Here is a 24,287-nt window from a genome sequence, read left to right on the forward strand (position 1 = left end):
CTCCATAAGTGCTTCCAAAGATAGCTATCAACGGTTATGATAACGTCCTTATTTCATAGCTTTATTATTTACTTTATAGTTATTTTATCCTTCGTTGTATTGCTTCTTTATCCTTGATTCTGCCTTTTATTTGCTGTGTTTCATATACATAATATTTGCAATATTTCTACTTGCAAATTAGATTTCTTGAGTTCATCTGAAATTTCGCTGTGGCTTTCTTTTGCTACGAACAATCAAAATTTGACCTGACCTGACCTGAATTGAGCTACATTAACTGGAGCAATTTACTCCGGATTTCCACTGACAAAATGGAACCAGCACCAGCTTGGTCCATTGTACATAGTTCTCAAACTTAGGAGAGTAGGCTTCTTGCTTGTCTGCTTCACCAAGCCTAGGGGAGTTGAGAGAAGCTGCCAAGTTATGTATTAAAAATGTCTTTTTTCCTTGCCATTCTTGGTATGATTAACACAAAATAAAAATTATCAGTTATAACTGATAATAACGTTATTATTTTTTCTAGGTCCACTAGCACATCTGAAAACAAACAAACAAACAAACAAACAAACAAACAAACAAACAAACCTAGTTTTAAAACAGAAAGAGAGTCATGTAGGACATAATTTTTTATTCTGAAATGATCTCTGGCCACAACAATAAATGTAACAAACATTCACTAAAACAGTCTTAACTCCTGTCATCAGCTATACAATACGTAAGTATTATAAAACTGGCCACTAGAATTAAAACCCACTACAACATATTTAATGTGAAGTGGCTGTTGACAGCAGCAGCATCTCACATAAATTTTTACATACATATATACACAATCCACATTCAGTCATTTTTTTTCACATGTTTTCAGTACACACAGTTGCAGCATCTTACAGTCACGTGTCTAAGTTGTTGCTCTTTATTTTTCAAGAAAAAGAAATCCAATGTACACCTTAGACGTAATTGTAGCAGTTGAGCTGAGTAAATACGATGACTTTTTTCATATTACTTTGTATTTTGTAGCACAGATGTACAAGCCCCCTAGAAACAATGTTAATTCACAAATGCTTTCTTTATTTCAATGCTACTGTAGCATCTCAAGTGGGCAATGCAAAAATATTTACTTACATAAAAATCTTTCTTAAAACGGATTTATGTTTACCAGCTACCTCTGTTTGGAAAACCAAAGATTTTTATGAAAAATAGACAGAATCGAAGAACTCCGACATGTGCCTAAAGATTATAACGCAGCCCGTTGCTACTTTAATAAACACAACCCTCCCACAATTGTTGCTGTCCAGCCTCCATTCATTTCAATGGCACTTCCACACGGTTTCACACAAGTCCCATTCTAATAAATGGAGGCTGCCTGATGGTAGCCATGAAGCGCCATTTAAAAAAGAAAAAACATTCCTAAGGAGTCCTTCATGACCCCAAACCACCCAGCAAGGTAAAAGGGGCATTAAAATGCCTTGCACCCAAATTGTAAAAACCCCTGGCCACGTTTATTGGAGCCAGGCACGTAGAAAAGGAATGCACTTTGGTTCATACCAAATGCCCTGGGATTAATTCTCACTATAAAATGAAACAGTTTGAGGTAATTTTTTTTCCTTTTTACAAATACAGTTGATTCTGCCTAGTGCTGTCATAACAAAACAAAGAAAAACATAGTTCTTAAAAGAAAAGAAACCAGTCTGATGTTAAGGTTACCGCTAACTACTATGAGGTGCCATCTTTAACCCTTGAAAGAGCATGAAAATTCCTACAAGAGAGTATTCCGTTCCATCACTAAGTAGTAGGATTGCCTTATGATCTATATTAAGGCTTTGAAAACACAGGGCAAAATCAGCCAGAAACTTCTCCTGCTCATGTCCAATGGATATAACCGAGGGTCGCCCCAAAAAGGACCCTGGAGTGCTCTTGCAGAACTGCCCTTCATTTCACCGGGGCGTATGCAACAGCGGGAGAGGCTCCTAGTGGATTATGCTCATGGAAACGTATTTAAGACAGGTACCGTGCTTTTTAAAAAAATAAGATTTCAACCTTACTACATAGTACAGCGTTCAAAGGGTTAAAGAGACAACGTTGCATGCTCCACAACATGGTGTTGTTCGTAACAAAAGGCACATTGTTAACATCAAGGGCACAATTTCAACCCTCTACATATCTTGCACTCCTCTCGCTCCCCCAGCCCATCCTCCCGGTTGCATCGACACACTGGAGAAGGGATTGGCCAGCACTCCAGCGGTGCAAGAGCCGGCCGAAATGAGACTGCAGCCAAACACAAGACAACACCGTGCTATTTCTACTTTTGCAAAGGAGCTCAGATGTCCCCAGACAATGGCAACATGTGAGGCTAAGCAATGTTTCCAAGCCAACAACTATCAGCCCCAACTAATTAGAGCCCTTAGACACAAAACCGTGTCAAAGCAAGAGGCAGCATCCTTTTAAATGTTTTTTTCCCCTCCCTTCCCCTTTCCTCCTTTTCCTTCCCCATTCCAATTATAAACACGCTACAGTAAAAAGAAGCCAAGTTACTGAAAATTGTCAGATGGCTGCCTCTTTTTCTTTTTTGTAACGTATACAGGAGTTTTCGTTACGTTAGCATTGCTCTGCACACTGTTTTTGGCCTAAAAGTTTCTGGTAGCATCTAAGAATATGATCAGCCACAAATGCACTATTGGCATTTAAAATCTGGTCATTTGAAGAAGAAGAAAGATAAAATTAAGGGTTTTAGCTCACGAATCATTTATGATTATTATGTATCTTTCCTATTTATCCATGTTAACATATTCCAAGCTGTGTTAAAAATATAATGGACATGTCAATTTATTTAATCCAATGAATGGGTTTTTGGGGGGGGGGGAAGCAACTTCAGCTCCAAGCAGAGCTTCTTGTACATACAGATGCGCTCCCTGGAATGCAAGGGCTTCCTCGTTCACTTCAATGCAAAATGCCAGACTCCACATATAACCTTTGTGTTTGTGGACTGCCTTAATGTTCACCGTAAGTGAAAGGGAAATGTTGTCCTTTTGGGAGGTCCAAGCCCTAGCAGCCCCAAACAGAATCAAGGTCAGTGCCATGGTGAACAAACCAATCGTCATGGGAAGCTATGGATACAGAGATCCCAAAGTCACTTTTACTGATACACTCACAGACTGCATAGCCACACAATATAGAAAGGTGTACATTTAATATTATAAATAATTTAGTGTCATTTGAGGACAAGGAGTTACATTTGCAAAAAAAAGGGGGGAGATTAAATATTAGCCAATAACTAACATTATTAAACATTATTAATTAGCATCATTTCTTTTAGTCAAGATTTACTTATGGAAGGGATGGGGGTTGGGTGGGTGTTCATTATTATTATTATTTTGGCAAGTAGTTTTATTATGTTTCCTGAGAATTCGTCATTGATGCCCATTAACCAAACTTTAAGTGAACGAAAAAATGCTGCTTTCATTTTCTAAATGAATGATCTGAATTTCGAAAAAGGAAATGGACCGGAAACTTTCTTGGCTTTCTCTGGGGACCATGCTTTAAGTAGTTATTTTAAGGACATCTTTACAGGTATTGTAATTAGATCTGTGCATATAAACAACGTTATAATGTTGAAGCTTTCTGCAATCAAACCAAATAATTCTAGCATCCACAACCCTCTCAATTTAAGCTTGAAACTCTTCAAATATCATTATCAATGCATGCGCGATAAATGTTGTTAAAACCAATGTTGTGCCTGCTTTGGGAAACTAAACTTATAATGCAGAACAAATTTTATCTGAATTATATTATGTTCAATTGCTACTTGCCAGGGAGAAATCTTAACCTGGTGCCAGGTCCTGGCTCTTGGCTCTCCTCCCCCATAAGGAGAAAGCAAGGGGAAACATGGGCTTTACAACATTTATTTTAACTTGGTACTCTCTGACCACCTGATAAAAAAATGTATTTCTTGGACAGGAGAAATATGTGAACAAGTCCAAGGTGTCTGAAATAGACCGGGTTAACCTATCACTGTGATAAGAATGCGAATATACAGAAAAAATCACATATATGTCTACTCGTTCCTTCAAACTTTTCTTTAACTCTCATGGTGCAACACAAAACCGTAATTGTCTTTTAATTTTTCTCCCCTTACAAGCTTTTGGAGTATACCAGGGTTACAAAGCGCATCCTACACGGAGTCTGTTTTTAAAAGTCATCTCACCTCTTAATTTGCTCTTTATAATTATTTTTTTAAAAAAAACAATCACATGGACTCGTTTCAACAAGGCTTTTGACACATCTGAAGGATCCTCTACGAAGGGCATGAGAAGAATAGATGCAACTCCACAGGTTAGTAGAAGTCTCACAGACATCCCCTTAAATATTCAAGTAGTATCTCCAGGTATCGGTGGCAGTGCTACACAATGCAACTGTTGCATGAAATACTGGTGTTACAAAGGCATTTTCAGCACAAAATGCATAGGATGCCCCCCCAAAAAAGAACAAACATGCATGTGAGTGCACGTTTAAACACTCCAGTACACACATCTGGGAAACCTGATATGCAGACACAAGTGTGTAAAGATGTATCCTACAGCAATTGCAACACACAGCACAGCGCCAATTGTTAGATAGTATATTGCTTTTTAGAGTGACATTTTAAAAACCCAAATGCAGATTACATCAAAAGCTAAATAATGTCAGCCTCAGAAGGCTGTTTTGATCTAAAGGTACGATGGTCTGTGAGGCAAGAGGCGCTACTCACCAGGATGTTCTCTTGTGCAAGCCCCATTATAATGCTCTTGCACAGATTATAGGGGAGAATTTCCTGGCAGATTGGGCCTGAAGACTAATCTGGTGAGATGTTTTTAAGCATGGGCGAGGTAGCCACCTGACAGGGATGCTGTAGCAGCACATTTCCTAATGAGCAGAGGGTTGGGCTGGATGACTTTTTAGGTTGCCTCAATACTTCACCCGTCCCCAATCCCTTTTGCTACCATGCTAAGCCAAGCCAAGGTATGGCTTAACCGTGAGCCCCAGTTTGACCAACACACTACTTATTGTGGTAGCAAAAAGGATTGGGGAGGAGCGAAGTGGCTGTGAGCTTCTCTCCAGATGCTTGTTAAGCTCATAGGTAAAGGTAAAGGGACCCCTGACCATTAGGTCTATTCGCGGCCGACTCTGGGATTGCGGCGCTCATCTCGCTTTATTGGCCGAGGGAGCCGGCGTACAGCTTCCGGGTCATGTGGCCAGCATGACTAAGCCGCTTCTGGCAAACCAGAGCAGCGCACGGAAACTCAGTTTACCTTCCCGCCGGAGCGGTACCTATTTATCTACTTGCACTTTGACATGCTTTCAAACTACTAGGTTGGCAGGAGCAGGGACCGAGCAATGGGAGCTCACCCCGTCACGGGGATTCGAACCACCGACCTTCTGATTGGCAAGTCCTAGGCTCTGTGGTTTAACCCACAGCGCCACCCACGTCCCTGTTAAGCTCATACCATCTTGCTAAACCAAGGTTTGGCTTAGTGTGTCATGTGAACCCGGCCTATGACAGTCTTGGGGTGGGGAAGTGACCTTTGTAGAAACATCTGGAGAATACCTAGATGATGGAAAAACGGCTAAGTGATTTTAAAGAAGCAAAAGTGTATGGGGGGGTAGAATACAAATGTGCATGTCATGGGTTCTGAATGCTTAAAATTCTGCATAAATTATTGTGATTTGCATGACTTTGCCTTTAGAAATGACATCAAATTTTAGAGTTCACATCTTCACCTTCCTGCTTTTTTAAAAAAATACATATGACCTAACATTCTAGTATGGGTGCTAGTTCATTTCTGAAGAACATTTTAATCATATTTAAGGATGCTTATACAAATAATAATAATAAATGCTTCTGCTGATTTGAGGGAGACCTATTAGGAGAGGGCTTGGTGAACCAGGCAATTGTGCATTGCACAAATGTTATCTGCCCACCCGTGCACACGTGTGGTGTTGGTACTGCACTAGTCCTGAGCCAAACCTTTGGAGTTTTAGCGCGCCTGATCATCTTGCCAAGCCAATAAATTGGGCTTGAACCCATGCTCAGCAAGATAAATAATCCAGTATGTCTGCATTGTTTATGGAGAATGCATTCCAACACAGTTTGCCCATCCCCTTTCATATTCAAATTTAGCAAGCCACTTTTAGAAATCAGTGGGGCAGAACTGAAAGGGGGGGGAGCGCAGGTGTATATCACCATATGGGGCCCCCATCCTAAAGCTAAATTACGTTTGTGCCTAATTTGATACAGCCCAGTGGTTCAGGGGTGGTGTTTCCCAACCCCCATTAGCCACAGCCGACCTAGATGATGAGCATTTCAGCCCAACAACATCTGGGAGAGGCACCGCATTGGCTACTCCTGCAGTAGTTATTCACAGCCTATTAAAAGTGTAGCGCGTGTAAAGATGAATGCTAGTTATCCATCCAGAGGTTGCCTTAGGAATTGCACAGTACAGAACGTGGTGGAAAGAAGAGAGTGCCTCCTATCATCTTGGCTGCCTCTATCAAAAAGACCTAACAGCTTGGAAATGGGAGTCAGAAGGAATAGCCAAGGCTATTCGAGGTACCAAACCGACAAGTTTTCTGGGTAACACAGAGGCTGTACAGGCTGACGCAGGAGCCAGCTGCTGAAACTGTTAAACTCTGTCTATTCCCACAGTATAAAGGAAGCTGGAATGGCAGTACAGGTCTACTCTAGGATCCATAGCATTCAGAGAAGCCCTGAACACCTGACAGGGAACAGCCAATTGAGATCTGGGGTAAGCAAGGCGCTGCTGTGAACGCGCCTGATGGAAGCCCTCTACGGATGCAACTTTTTCACTGTTATACAATAAATATTTATAAGTATAATGTAGAAATCTGTTCACTATCCATAATTATGGATACAAATTCTTAAAAAGAGTCATACAGAGTGTCTGACTTGTACCCCTGAATGTTTTCTGTATCGTCAAACAAAAATGCAGGTAAATGTTTGCAGGACTGGAATCTACTGCTATAACAAAAACCAGGAATAAGAAAGTATTAAAAGTTCACTCCAAGAAATGCCGGTATCAACTATGGGGTGGGAGAGGGACCTAGACCCTGCTCTCCATCAAACTATAATGTATGATGGTTAGGTTGCAACCAGTGGCCTGCCACTGAGACTTATTGTGCCACACTAATATTCCATAGTAAGGCTAACTGTAGTTTAGAAGAAAAAACATTTTTAAAAAAGTATAAAAACTTAAAGCATTGTCCCCATGTTATTTTTATATATATATAAAATCAAAACCAACTTTTCTTACACATTTAAAGTGAGTGCTGAAAAAATACAAATGTTTGAAGTTACCGAGCAAATAAAAATAGAAATCTGAGCTACTTTTTCATATGAGTAAGGCTCAGTGACATAATGTTTTTTTTTTTTTGTTTTTATCAGCATCAGATTATTCAAACTCAGCTAACAAGTTTTGGCAACACTGTCCTTTGCTGAATATTCCCATTGGCATCAGTCATCTGTGCCAGATTAGTTCTCAGTTTTGATGCCGAGTTTGAAGTAGGAGGTAACTTGGAAATTGACGTGATAGCACCAGTGCTTTCTGCTATTCTTTTCGCTGATGTCTTCTCCCCAGTTGGAGGCTTTGGCAAACGTCTCCTTAGCCAGGGATGCCGCAAAGCCTGACCAGGCGTCATGCGCAAAGTAGGATCCCACTCTAAACACTGTTTCAAGAAGTCAAGGAAGAGAGGGTCGTCGCATCCCTTCAATGCGCTCCCCCACTCTCTGCTCTCTGGGGGGCCGCGCAATTTGCCCCGCCGGGAACGGCCACCGTTGAGCACCACAGAACCATCGGACAAGGTAGTAATGGTACAGTATCGGGGGTAACCCTTAGAACTCACAAAATTTTTTGCTCTTTTGGATGAATCCAGCAATTTCTGAGAAGGCATCCCCAGCAGTTCTATCATACAAGCCAGCTGATCCGCCTCATCCTCCCCTGGTAAGAGGGGATAGCCTGTTAGGAGCTCAGCTAGAATGCAGCCTAGGCTCCACATGTCTATGGGCATCCCATAACGAGCACCGAGGATAACTTCTGGAGCGCGGTAGAAACGTGACTGGATGTAAGTGTAGACACGCTGGTGCTCGTAACAGCTAGAGCCAAAGTCAATCACCTTAATGCCACTCCTACCCTGTTGCTTCAACAGAATGTTCTCTGGTTTAAGGTCACAGTGAATTATTCTGTTTTTGTGCAAAGCATCTAAGCACTGCAGAATCGAGTGGGCAAACTTGCGGACCAAGGGCAGGCTGAAGCCCTGAAATTTGTTTTTCTTGATGAGCTCGTAAAGGTTCATGCTCAGCAACTCAAACGTCATACAGATATGGTTGCGGAATGTGAAGTTTTCCAGCATGTGGATCACGTTCATGTTGTTATCCTTGTCCTGCTTTTTAAGGTGTTCCAGGATTCTGATTTCTTCTGCAGCTTGACGGTGGAAACGCTTCTCGTTCCTCACCATCTTCAGGGCCACATGCTGATGCATCTTGTGATCGTAGGCCTTCACCACTTGCCCAAAACTTCCTTTCCCAATAACCTTCAGAACCTCGTATCTGTAGGACACATGGTCATGAGGAACTTGCACGTAAGATCCCTGGTCGTCATCATATCCCCCGTTGTTTGGACCACCAACTACACCTTGCCTCTTTTTCGCATTTGGACCCACAAAATATATTTCAGGGTAGCTGAAGATCTCGTGATGTTCAAAGGTTGTTAGTTTTTGCATGTATTGCTTCATTGCTTGATCTGGCATCATGGGGGAGGCTTTCACCTTCCCTGGCCCTTCTGTAGACTTCAAAGAGCTGGAGCTCCCCTGCCGCCTATGAGCACTGTCCAGTTGTCTGTCTGGCACCACCGGCAATCCCGACTTCGCTACTGTTGTAAGCCCATTTGGTTGTGTCGTCAGAACGGTCCTTTTGTTGCTGTTGTCTTCAAACAGCTGCTGAACCTGGATCTGCCCATGACTGGCAACATGTAGGTGCTCATTCATTGTGTGCTTATTTCCACCAACCTGAAATATAAAGCATATTTTTCCAGTTAAAAAACACACCCACAGGCTTCCTAAACAATATAAAAGATTGATGGAATAGCGCTTTTCAAAAAACGTGTGGCTGACTTTTCCACCCAAAGTCCCTATACCCAAAGTCTCGTATATTTAAACCAAGGCTACTAGTGGTTGATCAAGGCTACTGGTGGACAGAATGCCACCCGAGGGACTCGCTCTCTCATTGAAGGAAAGGGGGTAATTTTAAATTATCTATCCACCCTTCCATCTGCAACCCCTTGAAAATGTTCTCTATTGAGTCAGTGGACCCTCCAGAACAATGTAGGCTGTTTTGCAGGAAGAGAAATTCACAAAAATCGTCTTCTCCCACTTTCCACCAATGAGAACCTCAACTGGATCAATCCCTTCTGTTAAAGGAAGGGGGTCTGGATCCAACCCATAGGGTTCTCAAAATACCCACTGGCTTCATCATATACCCCAGAAACTGTGCATGCTTACACCTATTTGAACTCCTGAAGTCACATTGTCATTTATTCATATAACATCTTTTATGTCTAATCCTAATTCTTCAATGTAACATTTCTGGAGCAGCTTCATATAAAAATAACAATAATAATAATACATTAAAAATCTGTCTCTAGTGCTCATTATTTTACAGCCTCCTGTACACATTTTTGGCAGTTCAACATACTTCACAATCTGGAGGGGCTACTGCTTCCCACAATGCCAAAATTACTTTAAAAGAGAAAAAGAAAAGAAAACTGTCTTTCAAAAGAGATAAAGAGCAACTTCTGTAGATAGAGGAGTGTAAGTTTTTTGGCTGCTGTCCTATGTGTTTTTGAAACAGAGGATTCAAAGACCCAAACTTTTGTTAGCCAAACCCCTATCCTAAGGGAGAATTCCCCATGTACCTGCCACCTTTGCAGCACAAATCAACACGTTGCAGAGAAACAACAGCGTATAAATGTGGAGGACTGAGGGAATCCAACAGCTTTGTGTCACAGCATATTGTCAGGTTTCCAGGTAATGCCCCGTTTCCTATCAGTGAGTGTCTTCAGGAGCAGCAAAATATCAGAAAGCCTCTGATATCAGGGCAAGATTATTTTGCCATCCTGACTTTGCCATCCTGTGATTTTGAACACCTCAGTTAGGAAGAACCTTGATTGTTCCAAAAAGCTGGGGAAATTGCAATAGCAGTAACATTTCCGAATGTGCTCAAACTACCATGGAAAGCAGAGAATCAAATGTGACTTGAATCCATAGAGGTTGTATGGCATCCCACAAGGCATGAGCTATGGTCTGACAACTAGTGCATTACCATGCTAATTATATACATCTGAAAAATATAGTCATGACTTAAGAAATTAGTTGTGACCCTCAAACAAGCAGCAGCAGCAGCTGACAGGGCTGTGCAGGAGAGGCTATATTGCTCTCTTCTCTTCCGAACACCATGCATTGCTGAAGGTTACTGTGAGGGAGAGGGAGACAAGGCAATGAGGAGATCAGCACAGTGTGGGCCGATGCTACTGATACTGCACCTACAGTGCACTTCCTGCTGCCTTGCCCTTTTTCCTCTCTGCAACTGGCAGTCACGCCCTGTGTTGGGAAGCGAGGAGAGCAAGGCAGCCCCACCCACACAGTCCTGCCGGCCACTTCCACATGTACATGTAGAGGCCAAACTACCGTGGTCCCTCACTACTTACAGCACAAATGTCAAGGGCCATTTCAGTCCCATTTATGCTTGCAGAACTTCTGCTGCTACTGTAGTTGCAGGATCTTTCTCAAACAGTAGCGCAGTACAGTGGACGCTCGGGTTGCGAACGTGATCCGTGCGGGATGCACGTTCGCAACCCGCAGTGGCGCGTCTGTGCACATGCAGGTTGCGATTCAACGCTTCTGCGCATGTGCAAAGCGTGATCTAGTGCTTCTGCGCATGTGCGGCCGCCAAAACCCAGAAGTAACCCGTTCTGGTACTTCCTGGTTTCAGCAGTCCGTAATCCGAAAAAACGCAACCTGAAGTGTCTGTAACCCAAGGTATGACTGTAGATGCCACAACAAAGGAAGGTAACTTGGATGATGCCATTCTCACTCGCATCCAAAGTCCACCCATCTGGTAGTGTTCGTGTTTCTTTTTTTCTTTTCTTTTTTTAAAAATGAAAATAGTATTGTCCTCATTGACACACATTCAACAAGTCCATTTAGCACAAGCACAAAGCCACAAAACTACCCCCTCCCATAATTAAGAACATTAAGTGTTGTAAACCCTGGGTTGGAAAATATCCTGTGATCTATTTGTTCAAATCTTTGGCAACATTTGCCTCTGCAATGGTGTTTTGGGGTGGGGAAAAGGATACAAGTGAGAAAGAGTTGTGTGTGAAAGAGGAGTGACCTTTTGTTTGTTTTACATCAATTTCCTAGAAACTTGTTTGGCTATAAGATTGCTGTGTGGGTCACTGAGAACGAGTCAGAATCAATAAGGATATGCCTTTTATGGAACAACTACCAGTTTATCAGATCTATTTAGGTTCCTTCTTCCTGAGTCCTATAAGAACACACTGAAATTTACATTACTCTATTCCTAGCTGGCTTGTTGCCAAACAGTATCCTACTATTTAGGAATAATAATAGGTAAAGGTAAAAGGTAAAGGACCCCTGGACAGTTAAGTCCAGTCAAAGGTGACTATGGCGTTGCAGCACTCATCTTGCTTTTTAAGCCGAGGGAGCCGGCATTTGTCCACAGACAGCTTTCCGGGTCATGTGGCCAGCATGACAGAAGCCAGAGTGCATGGAAACACTGTTTACCTTCCCTCCGCAGCAGTACCTATTTATCTACTTGCACTGGCATGCTTTCGAACTGCTAGGTTGGCAGAAGCTGGGATAATAGCACAATGGTGATATGCAGATGAACCACCTCTGCCAAAACACTCGTTTTCAGCCATTTCTGCAGGAAATATGCAGAAAGAATAGTCCAGCTGTATCCAGAACCTATAGCTCAAAATGCGACCTCTCATAAATATCAGATTGTTCACTGGGGACAAAAACGGGTAGCATCTGATTAGTTTTTGATTAGCGCAACCAAAGAGTTTCACCCCAAGAGCAAACACCCTTTTTCTCTCTCACATGCCCACACACAGAGACACACCATTCTTCCCTTTTCTCACACACATGCTCATCCAGTTGCAAAGCTTTTCAGTAAAGGAAGCTCTTCTAGGAAGGCAATGGATGTGTGCACATGTAACACTGTACTATCCATCCCATTCTCCTTTTACAACCACCCTCCCAGGAAGCATTTTGGAATCTGATTCTAATTGAATACCTTTTTAAAAAGTTTTTCCTTGAGTGACACATTCAGCGGGGATACAGTCTGAGACAATCACCGAAACAGCAGTGGGGCTCCATTAATGAGGACCAGGATAAGTTGTGGGGAACCACATAAAAATGGTGAGGCCTGGAGAATAATGCCTTCAGCATGCAGCATCGTACTCTAAAATCCAGGTTATTCTTGATTGAAGGCATGGGTGATCTTATCCCAAACTCTCCAGACAGAACGAACGCTAAACATGGACACCCTGTGACATCTTCTCCAGTCTCAACAAAAAGAGTACATCTAAAGTGCACCACTTACTTTCAGGTCTCATAACCACTCCAGCATAGCAGCCCTGTTTGGTCTTTACAGATGTATCCATGTCAGTGTCACACGCAATACCCTATATATCAGGGGTAGGCAACCTAAGGCCCGGATGCAGCCTAATCACCTTCTCAATCCGGCCCACAGACAGTCCAGGAATCAGTGTGTTTTTACATGAGTAGAATGTGTGCTTTTATTTAAAATGCATCTCTGGATTATTTGTGAGGCATAGGAATTGATTCATTTCCCCCCAAAAAATATACTCCGGCCCACCAAATGCTCTGAGGGACAGTGGACCAGCCCACGGCTGAAAAAGGTTGCTGACCCCTGCTATATATACTAACTTCTACTGATTAGTATACTCATAGAAGCAGTCATTTGACTTGTTCTTGCGCTTACAGCTCATGGGTTGTCTGGAGGAAACCATGAGCCTGGGTTCAGATGGCACACTAAGACAAACCATGGTTGAGCTCTGGATAGCACAGCAGCAGGAGGAGGACTTGGGGCAGAATGCAGCCGCCGCCACAGAATCTCTTCTCTGTTACCTATGAACAAGTTCAATGGCAGATGGCCATGACATACAGGATTCTTGTAGGCTGCTCTGAGCGGCACTTGGCCAAGGCTCTCAAAAGGTGTGACAATCCACACACGTGCAACTTGTCATTGGCACACAACACTTCTTCTATATGTGGCAACTAGAAATCAGCACGAGCAGCCACACTCATATTTCAGCTGGTCATGAAAACGAGCTTTAAGTTGCATTCCCCCGTGATTCTGTTGTGCTCAGTCTTGGATATAAATGAAATAAATTCAACTAGCCTATCCCCACTCTAGCTGACGTTACCATAGGACTGGAAAAACATTAGTGTAACTGTAAGCAACACTCTTAAAATCACATACTCTGTGGTATGCTCCCCTTTAACTCCAGTTGAATGGAGTAAATGATTTCTAAATCATTTCTAAACTCAGCCTATCTGTGAAGTTAAACTTGGTGATGTATAGGGTTGTATGTTGGTCTGAATTTTATTGGATTTTGGTGTGTATTTTGATTGTATTATGTTTATTACATGTTTTAAATTGCTTAATTGTGCATCATCTAGAGAACCCACGTCATTAAGTAACCAACAAAATATAATAATATCTGCTTACAGAAATAGCAGCCCTAGCCTGAGTCCTGTTCAATCATTCAGATATCTGTGTATATTCAACATATGGAGCATACTCTGCTGTTCCTGGCTCTGACCTCAGAGGTTTGAACTGAGTCAATGTGTATACAGAACGTACATACACAGGTAGTCTACCCACTATCACGAACACTTCAAAAAAGCAAGGAACCCAATTATGCAGAAATGGCTTCATAATTCACTCACTCCCCTGAAATGAAGACACAGAACACAGCACATACCCTTGGGCCACAACTTCATTAAAAAAAAAAGTGCTCTGTAATTAAACTAGTTAAACCAACAATAATGCATCCATGCAAACATATTTGCTAGCAAGGCGAAAGCTTTCCTGCAGCTCACAATTGACAAGAGACCCCACCCTGGCTTCAGAGTTAGGTCAGTGGTAAAACTGGCCTATGTTCATCACAGCCCCGACATTTTAATTGTGCACCAAGGAGGACTTTAGGGACCATCAACCCCAAGGCAATTAGCATTGGGATAAATGAGGCTACAGAGGTCCCAGGAGATGACTCACAACCCTGGATCCCTTTGAGAAAATCAGCCATGAGAGGTTAGTTTGTATACGTCCTCTTTTGCCACTCTGATGCTTTTAGATGTTTGTCATTGTCTTCTCTCACTTTTCTTCCCTTCCAGTGCACACTGAACCTGCCCTGTCACAGTTGTGATATGCAGTTAAGTAAAACCAAACAGAATTAATCAAAGAGACTCCAACTTCTTGACAGAGTGGAGTAGCTGAAGAAGCTTTTATTCCCTCTGCCAGCTTAGGAAGGAACAAAACAGACACACCATATACAGCTCCTGCCTTCCACTGGAAAGTAGCTAATTCTGCCCTGTTGGAAATAAGGTGAGCAAGTTGTCACCATATAACTGACATCAGCTGGTGCAGTTGCATGGGGCGCCACGCTGAATGGGGCACCAAAACAATACAGTGGAATGGAGCGCAATAGGTAGGGGTACCAAATTTTAGCATACATAGGGCACTAGCTTGCCACTGCTGGGGGAGCTCAAGATCCAGCCCTCCCAATAACTCCTCTTCCCCAACCTATGGTATATTTCATTCCACAGATGCTGCTTGGAAATGTATGAGATGAAACCACTGAACCAATTCTTACAGCTAATAGGAGCTTGGAAACTCATCATACTCCAAAACCAAGATGTTCTGAAAACATGTTGGAGAAGAGAGCCTCTCCTAGTTTTAGAAACATGAATGAGAAAAGGGAAGTTAATCATACACTTGCTAACCACACGCTGATTCAACAGCCTCTAGTCAGTCAAAGAAACATCTGAATGGGTGACCAGCTGCCATATATGAACCCAGCCAGAGGGTTAAGGAAGTTTCATTTCTTCACTAGCTGCTGAAACTGACAGAAGAGCCAAAACACAGAAAACCCTTTGGGACACCCAGTTTGCAAGTAGTTTGGAATCTAATGCAATGAAGGCTGACTTGCACAATGCTATCTTCTATCTGAATTGAAGATCCAGACATATGTTCTTCAGCAGAATTAGTCATTCCCAGGAAAGATGAATTCTTAGAAACCTGCTTTATCACCAGCATGGATGAGGCATCTGAACCAACATAAGTTCAGTCTTTCCAAATTGATTTTTTCTGCTGAGGAACCGATTGATTTCCATCACTCGATCCCTGTGTGTTGCAGAGTACCCTGGGTCATATGGGTCATGGGAATCATTGGCCAGATCTTTTGGGTCCTACCAACACCATGAGTGACCAGACAGCGTGTCCCAGGACACACCCAACACTCCCCTGTGGCTGCACATTAGAAGGCAATGTTGGTAATAGCAGAATTGCTGCCTTTCAAGAAAGCTTGTCTGCTTACTGTGGAACCCATGACAAGCTTCCAGGGACTCATACAGAATTTAAGAGTCATTCCTCTAGATGCTGGCTTAGATGCAAAGTAGAACAAGATTATTCTCAGCCACTTAAGAAGGGTTTTCTAATACTCTTTCTATCAATCATCTTTGCACCCTCTTGTAAGTTAAGGAACCCTCAAGGTAAAAGAAAGACTGCAATCTCATGGGAAACTAGCAAAACTTCTTCCCTCTTGCACCAGGGTCTCTTCCCAATCCTGCCTCATCTCTTGTCTGAGGTCACACTACCACTACCTCCTAATTCCCTTTCTGGCCTCAGAGGGTACCTAAACAAGGAGGGGAGAATAACCTGGAATAAATCTGTGAGATGATGAAACTTCCCATTTGCCAATTTGCAAGGTTCCCCACCACCACCACCACTCTCCCTAGCTAATTTGCACCATGGACATAACTTCTAAGCTTGAGATACATTTCTGGGTTGCCAATTCACTAGTCGGCACAAAGTTCCAAATTATGTGATGTATTACAGTACACTGCACAAAGTTACTGAGAAGAAAGCTTGGAGGCAGACGAGATAAAGGAAAACAAATGGGTGTTTTCCTCCATCTTGCTTATTAGTTCCGTAATCTAGGTACATATTAATGTAACCCACTAGCCTTGTTCAAGTGTAAAGGCATTATATTATTATTGTTGTTGTTGTTGTTGTTGTTGTTGTTGTTATTAATTTCTATACTGCCCTTCATCTGAGAATCACAGGCCGGTTCCAAAACATATTCCAGGGGAAGAAGAATTAGCTTTTCAAACTTGCATATTTCAGGGTGGCGGTAGGCCTGAAGAGGGCCAATTAGGGCCTAGAAAGTAGAGACATGGTGAGGAGGATCCAATGGAAGAAGATTTTACTCAGTGATGTGTACATTGGGGAAATGCCCATTTCTGAAGCATGTAGCCATGACCTCACCTTTAACCAGCACTAGACAGTAGTAGTTAGCTGATGAAAGTGATTAGGAGAAAAGAGCAGGTGTGAAACCTTCCTATCTCTCTTGAACAGGCATCCCCAAACTCGGCCCTCCAGATGTTTTGGGACTACAACTCCCATCATCCCTAGTTAACAGGACCAATGGTCAGGGATGATGGGAATTGTAGTCCCAAAACGTTTGGGGGTGCCTGCTCTAGAAGAAACCCCATCTGTCCATGTTTTCTGTTCCCACTGCTATTGTTCCTGTGGAATCAGGCAATTACCATATGTGATAACCAGGCTAGCCTCTCCTGGCATCAACCACTTTAAAATGAGGTCCGCTGATAACCTAAACTTCTTATCAAACGAAATCATACTTGTATCTTAAAAGCAGGGCTCTTCTTCACTATGGTTTCTATGGAAGCCGCCCAGAGTGGCTGGGGAAACCCAGCCAGATGGGCGGGGTACAAATAATAAATTATTATTATTATTATTATTATTATTATTATTATTATTATTCACACACTCTCATGCACACATGCTTACGGGCAGCAGTGCTTTCAACTCATGGATGCAGAACAGGCCCTGAATCCAAGCCAGTAATAGCCATTTTCTGGAGATATTGCGGCTGATTTTTATTTTTATTTTAAGATATGTAGGTTTGCAGTCTCCGAAGACTTCACTGGTGAAATTTAATTTCCTGCACCATAACCAATGGATATGAGCTACAGCAAAGAAACTGTGAGCTAAATGTTCAGAGTGATACATAAAAATGTCCTTGTAATAATAAAACCCAATAATCCCAGCAATTTTTTTTATCTTCTCTGGCTTGCACTGATCTGCTCACAACCAGATAAGTTCACACATCTCTCTGCAGTTTTACAATTTATTAGAGTATTTCCCCCATGGTTGTCCAGATGGAAATTTCCAAATGTTTTATGTTACCACCCCACCCCCCGCTGCATACACCAAACTAAAGTTTTTGGAATTTGAAGAAGTGAACTGAGAATATATTTTAAAATGCTATTTTACAGAACTCTTCAACCACACAACCACTGTGGGAAATCTCAAAATGTCACAATTTAGGAATGTGTAAATACTGATTATAAAAGGGACCAAAGATACCTGAACCATTATAGTACTCCAAGCTTGTGTTTGAAGACTAAAATATAAATGGTACTGATTAACTATATAATTTACCTATACAGAGAACAGCTATATTATTCTCTAGATCACAAAGATATGAAATAATCCAGAGAATCCTATTGTGTTTGAATATTTTCTTTTATAGTTTTAAAAAAATAAAAAAGTGCCTGGAAAATGGGACCAGCTGTTTTTAGTCAGCCCTGGGTGCTATGTCCTGTCACTATGAAATCTCCCATGGCAAACAGATAAAGGTAAAGGAAAGGGACCCCTGACGATTAGGTCCAGTCGCGGCCGACTCTGGGGTTGCGGCGCTCACCTCGCTTTACTGGCCGAGGGAGCCGGCGTACAGCTTCTGGGTCATGTGGCCAGCATGACTAAGCCACTTCTGGTGAACCAGAGCAGCGCATGGAAACGCTGTTTATCTTCCCGCTAGAGCGGTACCTATTTATCTACTGCTAGGTTGGCAGGAGCAGGGACCGAGCAACGGGAGTTCACCCTGTCGTGGGGATTCGAACCGCCAACCTTCTGATCGGCCAGTCCTAGGCTCTGTGGTTTAACCCACAGCACCACCCGCGTCCCTGGCAAACAGATACACTGTGGTTATTTGCTCCAAAGGAATTAAAGAAGTTAAGAAGAGCCTGCTGGATCAGGCCAATGGACTATCTAGTCCAGCATTCTGTTCTCACAGAGGCTGACCAGATGACTGTAGGAAACCAGCAAGCAGGATTAAAGTACAAGAGAATCCATGATGTCAATGCAATTCCAAAGCAACATCTTGCATCAGTTAGGAGATAGCTCTCACATGATTTCCATGAATGCATGGATGTGGTGGAATATAAATAATAAAGTATTATGTATAGCTGATAGCTGCTGGAGAATATCTGGATAGTTCCTTCTTATAAGTAGTATATATCAGTGTGATACAGTGATGATCACCTCCTACTCTTTTTTCCAAAGAAACCAAACATACCCCCCCCCCAAGTTTTTAAATGTGTACTGTATATACTCACTGGAACAATCCTATGTGGCAATGGATTAAAAAATATGCCTGGGATTTAACATACTCAAATGCTCTATTCAACCTGCTCCACAGCAATCTTTGTCAAATTTATAGGTTGATAAAATGAAAAGCTTACATTTTAAAGAACCCGTAACCAGCTGCAGCTAGGATCTCTGTTGCACAGAAATGGAAAATGTTGCAAGACCTGCAGCTTTTCCTTTGGTGTACAATATGTGGGCATTGGCTATTTTGCAGAGAAACTCATGAACTACATTTTTCTAAAGGCAAGAAGAACCCAGAACAAGTCTATGTCATCTAGTGAGACTTATACCTGTAGTTTCTTGTACCACAGAATCAGGTGTACATAACTCTTTGTCCATGGCAGATCGTGAAATTTAGATATCATAAAATTTGTATGTCATATGTCTTTGATATGGCATCTACTTTCTGTCTCATTGGGACTATGGCTCCTGCAATGCTCTTGTTCTGTTTGTCTTATTTGTTATAAATCAATAAAAGCATTAGGAAGTTATGTCAGAGCAAGGGAGAAAATAATCTAGGAAAGCAACAGAATGCTCCTAAGTGGCTGTTCTAGAAGATATTTTCCTCTGCAGGATTGTTCAAGACAGCCGGCTGCAGCTGTGCTGCTCATCATATAGCAGAGCATATGGGGGTATCAGGTGAAACATGCTTTGCAGCCATTTATTTCTGCTGCAATTTGTGTATATGGGAACAGTAGAACTAATGAGAGCACAAACAGAAAAGGCTTTATTAAAAACTCCATGGAAATGCGTGTCTCAAGTAAAGAGGTCTTTGCTTTGTTCCCTCTCCTTTCCTCTTCCTGTCTTGAATGCCTCCGTAGACTTTTTAAAATAGGCATATTCAGTCTTGATTCCATATTTCAAGGGTTTTTCTTTTACAAAACAACAGTACTGTAATTAATTGTCATGTTTTAAAAGTTGTAATTATCTCTGCCTTGTCACTGGAATTACAGGGAGCTTTACAGACTGAAGAAACTCTGCCTTGAATTTTGCATTTATTCTTATAATAAAAAGAAAGGCAAGGGGGAAATGGAAAAGGGCCCATGAACTGGACTGTTGGATTTCCCCTCTGGTGCATTTTTTCTTTCCAAAGACTATAAAACAGATATGGTATGGTTTTGATCAGTCTTCCAAAACATCACAAAAAAACTTGCTATGGCAGACATTAGTAAGGTAAAGGTAAAGGGACCCCTGACCATTAGGTCCAGTAGTGGCCGACTCTGGAGTTGCGGCGCTCATCTCGCTTTATTCGCCATGGGAGCCAGTGTACAGCTTCTGGGTCATGTGGCCAGCATGACTAAGCCGCTTCTGGCGAACCAGAGCAGTGCACGGAAACGCCATTTACCTTCCCGCCGGAGCGGTACCTATTTATCTACTTGCACTTTGACGTGCTTTCGAACTGCTAGGTTGGCAGGAGCAGAGACCGAGCAACGGGAACTCACCCTGTCGTGGGGATTCGAACCGCCGACCTTCTGATCGGCAAGCCCTAGGCTCTGTGGTTTAACCCACAGTGCCACCCGCGTCCAGTAGAGATGATAAATTTGACATGCAAATTCATACATCTCTGATTGCTGTAAAAATTACAATGGATTGCATACATCAGGAGTGGATAAGCTCTGGCCCTCCCAATGTCATTGGTTTCCATCAGCCCTAGCCAGCATGGCTCATTCTCAGGGATGATGCTGGGAGTTGTAGCTGAACATCTTGAAGGACACAAGTGCCCCATCTCTGATACAAGGGGTGAAAACTCGATTGCGTCAATTTCAGGAATGCAAAGACAATTCCTCCTGAACCAAGTTTTTACTTGGAAGGTGCTCGGGATTAAACAGATTGCATTGGATACAGACTGATCAATGGGACACTTAACCTAGACCCAAAATAGTTGACTATATAGCTGCTGCTGCTGCTGCTGCTGCTGCTGCTGCTTCTTACTGCCAAAATCAAGCCTTGGGGTATTGAGAAAGAGCTGGCAGGCTTCAGAGATGTGAAGCACAGCCCTGGCTCATTTTCCGATGCTCAAACTGGCTCACAGGGAATAAAAGCATAGTAAATATGTTGACCCTGCAGGGAATCCATGATTAATGTTGGACTAGAACCATGGATACCAGGAGTTCAAGAGTGGATTCAAATCCCAAGTCAGCCATGAAGCTCGCTGGGTGATCTGGCCAATCACTTTTAATTGCATTTTTTTTTTTTACCCACCCTTCACCACAAGGTCCCAGGACGGGTTACAAAAATTAAATAAACAACAATCAAACAAATAAAACAAGTTGCGTCCACGAAACAAGAAAAGTGTAAAAGCAACGAAAATATAAAAACAGTTACAACAATTCCATATTATAAAAACAACACAAACGTTTAAAAACCATTCTGCATGTAAAAACAGTTAGAAAAAAAGTTTAAAATACAGCTGCAGATTGGGATAAAGATCTCCACTTAAAAGGTCTGTTGAAAGGGTCTTCAGCAGGCACTGAAAAGACAACAGAGGCAGTGTCTGTCTAAGGTGTGATGGGAGATAACTCCAAGTGCAGGGGCCACTACACTAAAGGCCCATCTGCTTTATCACACAGAACGTTCTCCTCCACAGTGGTTGATTGGGCATACCAATTGAGACTATCACTGTCTCTCAGCTCAACCTACTTCTCAGGGTTGTTGCGAAGATAAAAATGGGGTGAAAGTAAATATGCTGGCTTGAGCTCCTTGGAGGAAAAAAAGGCTTTAAATGCAACAAATAATTTTATTAGCAAACGTGTTTAAAGGGACAGTTAATCGATGTTCTGTAATTCAGAGTGTACAAATAGGCTCCATTTTCACTTGGTGATTGTAATTATTTAATGGTGCGGGAAGAAGCACTTCATCATATATAAGTAGGGTTTTTAAAAAAAGATGACCACACAAAAAGAATCAGATTTCTTAAATTTAAATCTGATTGTTAACATACAGTAAGCTTCTGTTTTAATAAACTGAAAGTGCTTTTTTACAAAATAGATGATATAATATATTTAATTAAATTTCATTTAATGAATATAGTTGGAACTTATTACAAATAAAAAGGATAAAAGTTTGCACATTCTTCAAACTGAATCATGATAATGTAACAAGGAATTGATTTAAGGGCTATTTTTCAATGTAACAGAAAGAACACGGGGGAGAGGAAAATGCCCGACTTCTGAGCATTGTAAACAAAACATCATCATCACCTCTGTGAAAGACACAGATGACCATGGATCCTTTTGACACCCAAAGGGCATCATTCAAAAACAGCAGGGAGGTATCAGCAAGGTCTGGAGAACCCCCACGGTATTTTTTTTGGGGGGGGGGGGTAACCTTGAGGTGGACAAAAACCCCAAATGCCCAATGACCAGAGGATGCTGACTAAAATGGTAATAGATAACCAGGTGGGAGGGGGAATGTACTGGAATACCCTGGAGGTGGACATGACTGGCTGACTTGACTGAGAAACAAAAAAAGGAGCACTCCACACTAATATTTTGTTACAGGTTCCACTTGTTACGCACATCATGGCGGGTTTCCCATTTGACCCAGTGACTAAGAAAGCCATTACCAGGATTATCTACTGTACTGAACGTGGGGATGGAGGGAAGCTTTAGGATTCTGTGATCTCCTTTGTTTATTATGAACTCCTAGATTCAGCAACCAAAAACAGGTTAAAAAAAAAACATAGTGGCACAGGGAGACTGATATATACAGTGGTACCTCGGGTGACATATGCTTCAGGTTACATACACTTCAGGTTACAGACTCCGCTAACCCAGAAATAGTGCTTCAGGTTAAGAACTTTGCTTCAGGAAGAGAAGAGAAATCGTGCTCCGGCGGCGCGGCGGCAGCAGGAGGCCCCATTAGCTAAAGTGGTGCTTCAGGTTAAGAACAGTTTCAGGTTAAGAACGGAACTCCGGAACGAATTAAGTACTTAACCCGAGGTACCACTATACATAGAATAAAGAATCAGGGAAGGTAGCTCTGAGCACTTGCTCAGCCCAGGGATTTGTTTTCAGTACCAGAACAGAACTCTCAGTCTTTTCACACAAAAATCTACTTGTGGTTCCCGCCCCCCCAGGCTTTCTGACGTTACTATGGTTAAACAATTAATTCAGAAACACTTGCTAATCTACTGCAAATCATTGACAGAACTACTGGAATATCTCAATCTATCTTTTGAGCACCATGATCGACTGATCTACTAATCTACTGAGCCCATATGAAAATTGACTTATGCCTTCCAAGTGTCTAAGCTTTGCAGTGACTTCAGTTTTCAGAGGATGAATATTTATAGCTATGCTAATCAACAAAAGGGACGCTACCTTTCTGGAGAACCACTAATTGGCCTAGTAATTATCCTTCCTCATTTCTGAAAAGTTCTCGACAATTGTTACATTCTAATAGTAGACATGTTTACTTCCTTTGATCAACAAGGCTTCTAAATAAATGTGCACAATATTAAAGCATTAGCCTTCAAGTAAGTGATACAGCTTAATATCCTTGCATATGTACAGAGGGCCAAGTAAAAATATGTATCCCGTCTTTAAAAGAACATAATTTGGCAATTCAAAGGGCACGGTCAAAAGTTTTGTATTCTGTTCCTAGCTTTTATAAGGCACCATTGCATTGCAACCAGTGTGTTTTTAGTTGTCATAGGAACAAGTTATTTTGCATGCTTGTTCAGGAAACATGCATTTCAAAATAGGGAAGTTGCTTTAAATCAAAGATTTAACCTCCCCCTTTCCTTCATGACTTAAATCATGATTTTAATTGATTCACTTTGCATGCAAACAGCATCTGACCATGAGAATGAATTCTTCCACACTATAAGCAGATTGCAAGGGGGCAGAGAGTGATACACATATATATCAGATTCAGGAGAGAACCATTCCATCTCTTAAAATTTTTGTCTACAAAATTTAAATCTGTGGCAGAGATTTGGTGAGGCTTGGCCAGATTTTGTTGAAATAACAGGCTACTGGTCCGGCAGCTTGGCTTCCCCCCCGCCTCACCTCCCAGTTTGGACCTCTCAGCACACAGATATCCAGGCACCTTTTACAATGTATTGCTATTGCATGGGTGCCAGTTTAAATAACTGTACATAGTAGCGATGATCTTAAAGTAAGCTGCCCATGTGGAACATGTCATCATGTGGTTCAGGTGCTTTTCAATACAACAGCTTCCATGGCAGCCATAATGTGCTGACCAGACTGCAGAGGAATCTGAAAGAGATTAGAATTGCTGGGTGTGGTGACAACGAAATGGGCCAAAGTTTCCCAGGAGTTGAAGAAAGGCACTAAACTGCATGACTAACAGCAGAGGGGAGTGAACTTAAGGAAAGTGAAAACAGGTAATGTTCACAGGTAAATGTTGTGAGAGTGGGAGGGCATGTTGCTCTAAGCAAACAGGCAAGGGAAATCATATTCGCTTCAGCATAGCATGGATACGGGAAACAGATGGG

The 24,287-nt window shown here is 42.0% G+C and overlaps 1 protein-coding gene across 2 annotated transcripts in view; it reads right to left on the reverse strand.

Moving 5' to 3' along the window:
* Positions 1-610: 610 nt before the first annotated feature.
* Positions 611-24,287, reverse strand: part of DYRK2 (dual specificity tyrosine phosphorylation regulated kinase 2) — a 28,922-nt gene continuing 5,245 nt past the window's right edge. For both annotated transcript variants that reach the window (XM_081022348.1, XM_081022349.1), the window contains one exon: positions 611-9,051. In XM_081022348.1, the coding sequence (XP_080878474.1) occupies positions 7,450-9,051 (1,602 nt within the window). In that variant the 3' untranslated portion in view covers positions 611-7,449. The remainder of the gene's footprint in view (positions 9,052-24,287) is intronic.

This window comes from Podarcis pityusensis, assembly GCF_964106645.2.
Source record: "Podarcis pityusensis genome assembly, chromosome: 10".
Taxonomy (NCBI): Eukaryota; Metazoa; Chordata; class Lepidosauria; order Squamata; family Lacertidae; genus Podarcis; species Podarcis pityusensis.